The sequence below is a fragment of the Osmerus mordax genome, chromosome 3 (genome assembly GCF_038355195.1).
Source record: "Osmerus mordax isolate fOsmMor3 chromosome 3, fOsmMor3.pri, whole genome shotgun sequence".
Classification (NCBI taxonomy): domain Eukaryota; kingdom Metazoa; phylum Chordata; class Actinopteri; order Osmeriformes; family Osmeridae; genus Osmerus; species Osmerus mordax.
The window spans coordinates 17,553,184-17,563,238 of NC_090052.1; the positions used below are offsets into that span (position 1 = coordinate 17,553,184).

General features: G+C 43.4%; 1 protein-coding gene across 1 annotated transcript; it reads left to right on the forward strand.

Annotated features, from left to right (window-relative positions):
• The first annotated feature begins 132 nt into the window (after window positions 1-132).
• On the forward strand, window positions 133-3,100 carry LOC136940737 (charged multivesicular body protein 6-like). The gene is made up of 8 exons (XM_067233018.1): window positions 133-331; window positions 933-1,042; window positions 1,221-1,308; window positions 1,439-1,525; window positions 2,005-2,070; window positions 2,166-2,246; window positions 2,373-2,442; window positions 2,654-3,100. The coding sequence occupies exons 1-8, from the start codon at window positions 266-268 to the stop codon at window positions 2,701-2,703; spliced, it is 618 nt and encodes a 205-aa protein (XP_067089119.1). The 5' UTR covers window positions 133-265; the 3' UTR covers window positions 2,704-3,100.
• The last annotated feature ends 6,955 nt before the right edge of the window (window positions 3,101-10,055 follow it).

Here is a 10,055-nt window from a genome sequence, read left to right on the forward strand (position 1 = left end):
CTGAAATAGTTCATAATTGCTCTTTTGTTGATGTATACAGTCCACAATTGCTCTTTTTGAAATAAAAAAAACGAGCAATGATAAAGTAGATTGACCTGACCTGAATGCCGTAGCAAATACGGAAAAGGAGTGTCTACTGTACAGCTTCTGTCTAGCTGTTGTGAGTTAGCCATTTTAACGTGCATAACATTATGAAATGAACATGTTATTCAAAAAGTAGCTTGTGTATTAAAGAATAGGATTGTGGCGGGGATGTGGCTAAATAATGGGAAACGTTTTCGGGAGAAAGAGTCGACCTTCTCGAGTTACGGATCAAGACAAAGCTATTCTGGTGTGTTATCAAGATACAGTAGTTAGCTAGCTAGATAGCCAACTGTTGGTACAGTAGCTAGCATTTACATATATTATATGTGTATATACTGGCTAGCTAAGTGTTGCTTCGACGTTTTGTTTATTTATTAACATAGTATTAGGACATAAAATAAAATAACTTAAATAGCTTAGCTGAAATCCACTAGCTACTGCTCCGGCGAACAAGCTAGCATGTATCCAACTTGCTGGCTAACAAACTCTAACTCGGACCTGGATTAACGTCTTCAGGCAATTCACATTAGCTGCGCAGTATTTCTCTATGGACTTTGAGGCATACACATTGTTTTGAAATGTGACAGCCATTAAGCTAGCAAAGTAAGCATTAGTTTAGTTGCTTGAACCTGTTGTGCAAGCTAGTTGAACTAGTTGTTAGCTTGTTTAGCTGATGTAGCTATTTATTTCGCTTGGTTTGCACAACAGTACAGTAGCTACGTCAGAACAATAAATGTTTCAGTACTAGGCCGGCTACATTTTGAATTGGTGGTTTTGTGTTGAGTAAACTGTTTCTCTTTAATCTGTAATGTTGACAATTGTGCGTTGTTTATGTCTATGTACTGCAGCAACTGAAACAACAGAGAGATAAACTAAAGCAGTACCAGAAGAGAATCAACTTACAGCTGGACAAAGAGAGGTTTCTGGCCAAGCAGCTGCTGAAAGATGGCAAAAAAGAGTAGGGCTGAATATTGTTTTCATATCCATAATTTTCTGACCTCATTTTATTCACAAACGTTGCCTGCATTGTAGTGACAAGTTTGTCAAATCCATAACATGTAAAGACTTAGTTGTAACTCAACATCAAGTATGGAATTGTCATATCTCAGAATGGTGACGTTGTTGTCACTCCGCAGGAAGGCCTTGCTTCTTCTCAAGAAAAAACGCTACCAGGATCAGTTACTAGACAAGACCGAAAACCAGATTTCAAACCTGGAAAGAATGGTGATGTATTGACTGTCAAACATTGACGAGCATATGTGGCTATTTGATTAAAAAATGCAAATACACAGTGGTGAAAATCTGTGAGCCTAACCCATACCAATCTAAATACTAATCCCACATACTTCCACAGGTTCAAGATATTGAGTTTATTCAGATTGAAATGAAGGTGATCGAGGGCCTCAAGGTTGGCAATGACTGTCTGAAGAGTATGCATGAGGTACAGTATTGTTTTCTTTGGGTCTTTGAGTTGCTGTTTTGATCCAACTCATTTCAATAGCCTGAGCCAACATTATTAACCAGTAATTTACAGAGAAACCATTAACTGTGGCCATGTTAGCATAACGCATCACACTTGCAAAAGTCAAACTACCTCATTTATTTCACATGCTCCCTGATTAAAATGTTGTGTGCCTCAGAAATCTTGTTTTATACTAGCAAAGCTGTACACATTGTTTAGGGATTAAAAGATTAAAAGGCAAATCCTTGACTACAGCAGTGCCACTGCAGCCTATCCTTGGATACAAGTTCACATCCTGCTCAGAAAATTCTAGTTTTCTTTCATCTCAAAACCCATTGCAAAAATACTTTGTAGAAGTGAAAGAAAAACCCTGGCTTTTTTTTCTTTTTTTTCTCTGCTGCATCGCATTTGACTCTATTTAGACATCGGTTTACCCTTGTTTTTATCCGTCCCCTCAGGTCATGTCTATAGAGGATGTGGAGAGGATTATGGATGAGACCCAGGAAGCGATTGAGTACCAGAAGGTGAGCATTTCTATTGGCCTCTCTCTCTCTCTTTTGTTGTCGCTGTTACAGTCTCTCCCTTTGTGACAATCTCCTCCCTCTGGTTCTTCCAACAGCAAATAGATGAGATGCTGGCAGGGTCTCTGTCACAAGAGGATGAAGATGCTGTACTAGCTGAGCTAGAGGCTATAACTCAGGTCTGTCTCACAGTATTTCTGTCATTAATATCAGTTTAGTTGGATATAAAGGCTCATAGAGACATGGAAGTTGAGATTTGTGGTGGTGTCGGGTCTGTTTACCTGTGTGAACCTCCACTGACACAGGGAGAAGACGTAGCTTTGCCAGAGGTCCCCACTGAGCCACTACCAGAGGTGACAGAAACAGCAGAACCAGGTACTGTCACACATCCTCTCACACACTGGTAGAAATCCCCAGTAAAGTATTAGAACGAGCTCAATCTCGCAATAGCTTCGACCACATATGCGCGGGCATTCCCATTTTTGTGGACCGTCCCTCCAACAGAGCGAGCTGTAGAGCTGCTGGTCGCATGTAAGGGGTCACTATGGACCTGACTTGGCTTGCTATGTTGTTTGTGTTTCCCCAGAGAGGAAGACTGCAAAAAGCAAGCAGGGAAGAGAGATGTTGGCTGCCTAGAGACACCACAGCTGTAGGGAGAGGGATCGTGCTCTCAATCTCCATGGAGTAAGGACTGCTGGCATATGCTGCTCTACTGGGCTTCACTTACCTTGGCTCATCCTGCTGGGGTAGAAGAGAGGCCGAGGACAGTTAACATCGCTGCACTCACTACATCTCAGTAGATTGGAAACAGAGTATACTGTAGATGCCTTTTGTCTACTGCTTCCCTCTCTAGTCAACTTTTTTTCAATAATGAACAAAAATGTCAAGGGAAAACGATTCAGTTTTCTCTGTTCATGACCTGGATTTGCCATTCAAGTGTGACTAGTTACTGTACTCATTAGGACAAAACGAAACGGTGGAAGTGTACTTTTTAGAAAGTAATTTTACATATTAAAGTCAAGTGTGGCTAACAGTTTTGTATTTGGGTTGTTGATTGTATTTAGTTGAATCATTCCAAGTACATATGTATCTTATATTAAGTATTAATTAAGGGTTACTAAGTATTACTATTATGACCCTGTATATTTAGAGCTTTCGATTTTTCTGTATCTTTGTTCATTACACTGTATTCTATTTCAAGCGGTGGAATTTGACAACGTTATCGTGTGAAGCAGCGACCGCAAGGTGGCGCCATGCGCCAGTCTATGTGCTCTTTAAACTGTTTGCAAAATTAATAAAGGTGTCTTGATTTACACCTGAGATGACCAGGAGGGGTTAATGTCCCTCTAATTATACAGATGTGGAAGACATTTTACCCAGATTTAAAATCACACTAAATTACACTATTAGCTGTGTATTGAGCTCACACCAAATATAACTGACAAAAATAACGCAACGGTACCATTGGAAACCAGAACGATTTACGGACTACATTTCGATATGATTATCTTACATCATCTATTTTTATTTTTATAAAGAACTATACTTATAGTCAAATGAGTGATGTGATTAGTGTATGATGTGGTCTCCGCACCTTATTAATGCTAGAAAATTTACGAATTTGAGATCCAATCTCCCAGAGGTTCATCTGGGTGCAAACTAGGCTAGGTTCCACCTCCTGCAGACCAAACATGGGGCTTCCGGGTTCCAGTTTGCACCACATGTGGAGATCAACTCAAACCAACTCCTTCTCAGAGGACTGTGTGTTAGGGAGGTGTTTTTGGACCAACCTACATTAACATTAAAACAATCACATCCCATCTTTTCATCCCATCTGGCGCACCTTTAAGGGTTGACAAACAACCGTTGTCAACATCATAACGAGTGTAACACCGTCTACTTTTCTTTTGAGCTTGACTCTAAAGACATCGTGTTGGCTGCTATAAAAGGAGAGAAATTCTACGTTTTGTTTAAATTACTATAGCTTTGCATTTTCAAACCTTGTTCCAACAAACCCATTTGAATATTGCCTTTAGTTCATGGAAAAGGTTTTTGAATGATTTACAAAGGCAATTATATAGGCAATCACATTATTCGGTTAATGAAGCGATGAGATAGGTGGATGAGAGGCGGTGTCTTATAGAAATCGAGGCGGTGCTCGGATATAGGCTATTACAGCGTGATGTGACAAGGCAGAGTCTGCGAGCGAACACCCGACTTGCGTTTAGTTTGAGTGGGTGCAACGAAGAGCACAGCTGTCGATTCAATTTCTTTCATAGACAAACACCCAATCGCTTTACATCGCTCAGTTTTTTCTTAAAACATTTGGCCTATTTTACGTGGATATATTTTTTTTCTGAAGGACAATATTGTTTATGGTCTTCTTGACCAAAGATTGAATGATGTCTCGCACCGACGAGGTTCACCGCATAACGGAGAATGTTTACAAGGTAAGCAATTAAGTTATTCAACAATTGTTAAAAGTTTTGAGCAGCAACCTACGGTTCCGATTACATTTTAACATTCTTAATAGGCATATATAAGTATTTTGCTTCCTCGATTGATGCGCCTCTTGAGCGGATTGACAAGAGTCCCTGGGGAGGCGCAGCAGGCGTTTTCATTAGCCTCAATTGCTGCAATCAATATGCACCTATTGATGGCTTTATTGGATGTATATGACTTTCCGTTGTGTTCGAAATACTGTGGTTATGGGTTTTATGTATTTACTTTTATCACCGAGTTCTCAAGTTGCAGACTGGCTGTAACATAATATAGCCAAATGTAGGCGATGTTATTTTACATGATCTAATGCTGTGTTGTTTGCGCAAGAACACTCGGTAACTGCTCCGGTGAGCCTACTAATTTCTAAAAGACATGAAAACCACCTTTGTCTTCTTTACCTCTCTGTCTCTCTCTCTCTCTGTCTCTCTCTCTCTCTCTCTCTCTCTCTCTCTCTCTCTCTCTCTCTCTCTCTCTCTCTCTCTCTCTCACTCTCTCTCTCTCTCTCTCTCTCGACCATCCGACAATCAACCACCAGTTGACAGTTAACAATTAGATATTTTAATGTAACTTGCCATTTTACCTGCAACAGTCATACATTCCTACAGGTCAATGACTTGTGGGCTGGAGGAGGGTGGGAAGGGTTGTGGCTGTTTCGCAACAGGTAGTGCAAACATTTGTCCTAAGCTATGTCACCATCAAAACCTGTTCAACAATTGAGCCTGAACCCTAATGTTCTGATACTCCAGTCTCTTATTTTGCAAGCCCTCATACTCTGTTAACAATAGAGGCAGTCCTATATTAATAGCTAGTTACAGTATGTAGGGAATCTGAAGGCTGACATTTCAATTTAAAAGGACAATGGGAGCCTTTTACTTTCTGTACCATGCTAGCTTCAGTGTGACAAAAAGACTGAACCCGTAGACCTGGGTACTGTGGGAATGCCTGAGCAAATCTGTTGTTTGTTTTTCCATACCTGCTCACATTTGATAGACATTGGCACCACCCTCTGCCTGTCTGACTTGTGAAGTTTAACTGTTCATGGGAGTGGAGCTTTGAGAGAGACCAGGTGGAAAACTGCTGTGGATGTTAAAAGAATGTTAAACAAACCTTCATGTTATGAGGGTACCAAGACAATCACCCGAACACCTGTACACTCAGATACTCCAACCTCCTATTACATCACAGTTTCCACTGTTAGGCAATATTCAGAAAGCCCTTCTATCATCATGGTTACCCATTGGTGTGTACTGAACTCTTGAGTGTCTCGGAAGTACAGACTCCAGGAATAGAAATTGGGAAGCTGAGGTCTTGGTTTTCTTTGGGGACCAGTCGGTGAGCAGAAACCAGGCCAGATAAGGAGAGACTCAGGCAGGGAGAGATCTCCAACCATGTGTTTACCTATGAAAGCATCCACACACAATCCCTTACCCCAAGGAGTGATGAGGCGCCATAGTGCTTAGGTGTGTGAGAGGGTGCTTGCTCATCACCCCCTTTGGTGTGTTCCATTCTGAACGAGATCAGCGGCCTGTGACCCCCCCGACCCCCAGGCTGTCTCTGGGGCAGCAGAGCTTGTCAAACCACAGACAGACCTGGTAGGGGTTTGGCAGAGTGGAGAGAAACGTCCGCTGTCATGCCTTCAAGTCCGATCTGACTGACAGGCAACAGGCAGCACCCCCCCCCCCCCCCCCCCCCCCCCCCCCCCCCCGGAACCCAAGTTGTTCAGGCAGTTCGGCGGAACAACGGGTCGATTCCAAGTCTTGGATCCCCCCAGTTTTAAAGAAGCGTCTGTTGGTGTGTGCTGCGTGCGGGCGTGTGAGCTCCAGAGGAATAGAACGGGGGAAACAGACGGGCCCTGCACACTCTGTGGAGACTGTGGGCTGTTCTTACAGATTCTGGGTGATTGCTGGGGAGGAGTGGATGCCGCACAGTTGTGACTCACGTGTGTATGTGTAGGGTAGGGTTAGTACACACAGGGTGTGAATAGGGTTTTATATGGCTTCGGATTGTTTCTGTCGGTGGCTAAGTAGTGGACACACCTTGTCTTGTGTTGGATGTCTAGTATGTGCTTTCACAGGGAGCATTGTGAGCCTAGCATTCATCAGTGACTCATGTTTCCCTCTCATCAGTGTTGAAAGATAACAGTTGATTGGATATCAAGTGAAGGGTGCAGTCATTGCTCATTGACTCCCCTGCCAAACAAATGGGGAAACTCTAAACTGACCCCTGTGTGTGTTAAGGTCAGTGGGGGAGCTGGTGCAATCTTCACCAGCTGGCTGTCTCGCAGGACCAGCCTGGGATGACATCAGTGGCCTTGCCTCATGGTTCTTTGGATGGGGGTGGCCTCATGTCAAGCCTCTTAACTGGTGGAAGTTTTAACCAGCACAACTCTGGTTGGGGGAGGTGGGGGGGTGGGGAAGAGTCATCCTCTCCCCACCTGGAGAAGAAGGCAGGAGAGTGGTTCGGGGTGAGGCTGATGATATGACTTCTCCACCAGCACTTTGTGCCAGCCTAAGCCGTTTCCATGGATTGTGAAACAAACAGAAGCGTTGTTGAGTCGTTTCCTTCCTAAGTGGCTGCATGCTTGAACACACCCTGGCATGCAGGTGAGGAGGAAGGATCGCCCTGTAACTACCGGCCCCCATGTTAGAAAGCCGCCTCTTACTGCCTCCCTCCCCAACTCAACACCGCCAAGAGAACAGTAGCTATTATTGTATTCTTTAATGCTAGGTATGGCGGAGTCATGAATTATCTTCTCTACTCCCCGTCATTAACAGGATCAGGATCTGTGTGGCCTCCATCTGTCAGTACCCTCTAATGCTCCGTATCAGTTTAGCATATTCTACATCAGCAATACTTAGGGATTCTGTCATTTTTCTCAATGTGGCATTGCACCCCTCTTCTCCCCAGACAAAACATTTCAGTAGGTTTTGTCGGCGGTCCCTAACAGTCAGATGAATCATTTTAGCCGGGGAAGAGGACACTCACTTCCAAATGTGGGAGTTTTGAACAGGTGGTCTCCTAGCAACAACAACGCCATTAAGTGTTTCTGTCATACTGTATCATTCGAAGCAGGGTTTGATGATTTAGAGAAAGATACTGTAAAGAGTGTATGCTTGTGCGCTTGCAACACTTTTTACGTTATTGGTAAATGTTCATGAGTAAAGGCTTGTAAAGGTATTGTGCATGTAAAGATTAGTCTCTCACTAAAGTCCCCCCCCCCCGTCCTTGATTCATCCCTGATGTTATACCAGCGTTGATACACCATTCAGCCAAAAGCCCGCAACTGAATAAAAAGATATAATACGATAAGAAATTGTCAGCCTTGATGGCCATTTATTATGATTGCATGGTGTCATGGTGCACATTAGTTGGAAATGACTACGACTCCTAGCATTTGTTTCTGAAATGAAGTATTTTTCACCATATTACAGTGCCTTGGGCCTCGAAAGATTGCATTTGTGGAGGACACCGTAGCATTCATTGCCTATGGAACTGCTGATTCCCCTATGCTGGTGTCTCAGCCAAGGTTTTTATATGAGAGATGCGGGAAGGACTGTGTTCCTCACACCCACCTCCTCTCCCTCGTCGGGGGCGGATGGCTTATAGACATCCTCTCTTCTTTTACTCAGCAGTGCTCCTTCTCAGAGCCAGAGCTGAAATGCGCTGTTAACACGACGTACTGCAGCAGCAGAACCCAAGGTTGCCGCAACGTCCTATCAAAGAGCCTTAACAGGTCGCCGGGCCCTTATTATTGAACGAATAACCCCTGTTTCTGAATGTACCATAGCGCACTGGCATAACACTACCAACATGGTTAGGTAGAACTCAATGCAACCCGGTACACCAGCTCTGACATTCTATCTGTGTGTGTGTGTGTGTGTGTGTGTGTGTGTGCACTTCAACCAACCAACCAACGTGTGAAAGAGAAGGGTAGGAGGGAGGGCTCAATTTAATTTTTTGCGTGGGTGGAGAAGAAAGAGAGGGAACAAGAAATGAAGAGAGAGAGAGAGAGAGAGAGATGTTCCACTGCTTTGTTGAAATGGTCCCTAATTACTGTGGAGAGATCTGGGGCTGTAATTACAGAGGGGGAGAGATTGGGAGGTGGGGGGGGGGGGAGTAAGAGGGAAGAGATCAGAAAGCTATGTGCCATTGAACATAGACCTCGTACTCATGGCTCATTGGCTAAGGTTAATGTACCTGTGGAGGAGCACTACATTACCATGGCCATCTGTTACACCAGCGGTGAATAGGTTATGGCCACCAAGCCAGTCACACAGTTCATTGCATATCTTCATAGACTGGTGACCCTGCAGGGGAATGTTAGCCATGCATATCTGCACAGCCTAAATGCCCAGATAGTTAAACATCCCAATTCTATAACCATCTAGAGTGGCAGAATACGTGTCCTCGACTGTTACGTAAGGTATAATGCCCGACAAGGTGTACATTATCACCTGTTAATGGACAATGCGGAGGCGTGAACCGTCCGATGCGCAGCGAAGTCCATTATCAGGTGATAATATTCACCTCGAAAGGCATTATCCCCGCTTATACCAAGGGTCACTCGCCAACAATTTTATTTATTTTTTTTACAAACATTAATTGATGTTTTCATGCGTTTTGCAATAGAAATCTAAAGTTTTTCAATGTTAGCCAACTCTGATATCTAGTCCGCTAAGGTCATAGAACCAACACCGGCTTTCCTTTGGCTGAGCTATTAGCCTGAAAGCTAACATTATGCTAGCAAGATTCAAAGGCAATAACATTGTTGACAAACAGTAAATATAATTTTACAGTATGTTTGACATCTAGCTGGCCAGCTATGTCATTGTCCCCAAATCAATGTCAAGATTTTTACGAACAAATCATCGGCCATAGACTAGTACTACTATGTAACCAGCGCAATAATTTAGAACGGTGAACAGCCAGTTTTGCTGGAATTACTTAGTAGAATCAAAATCAGAATTCGGTTCATTCGCCATGTATGTTATACAAACACGGAATTTACTGTGGCAGGGAGGTGCAAAACACTTAACATATACAAATCTTAAATTAAGTAAAAGTACAAAAGTTTAACTATTTCTAGGAACTAAGCAATTCTAAGAATGACTAGGTAGGTGTACATTATCCCCTGATAATGGACACCCCTGTATCCAGAATGTTCGGTGGCAAACACTGAGGTGGGCATGGGATACTGTTGACTGTGTTTGTGTCCACACACACACACACATTTGCGGGCACGCACACAAACGCACATTCCCACAGCCGGCTCAATCAGTGCTGCTGCACCCTGGGAATTTCTGATTGCTGAGTCACTCTGTGACTCACTGAGATCTGCCAGTGAGGTTAAGGATGAGCCTTCCACAAGCGGCTGAAGCACTGGGCTCTGTGCACAGCTCACTGAAGGCTTAATTGAATGGACTAATTGAGGTAGATGGGGGAACTGTTAATTGCATAATTTGTGTGTTGATTCGGGTGAGATTTCG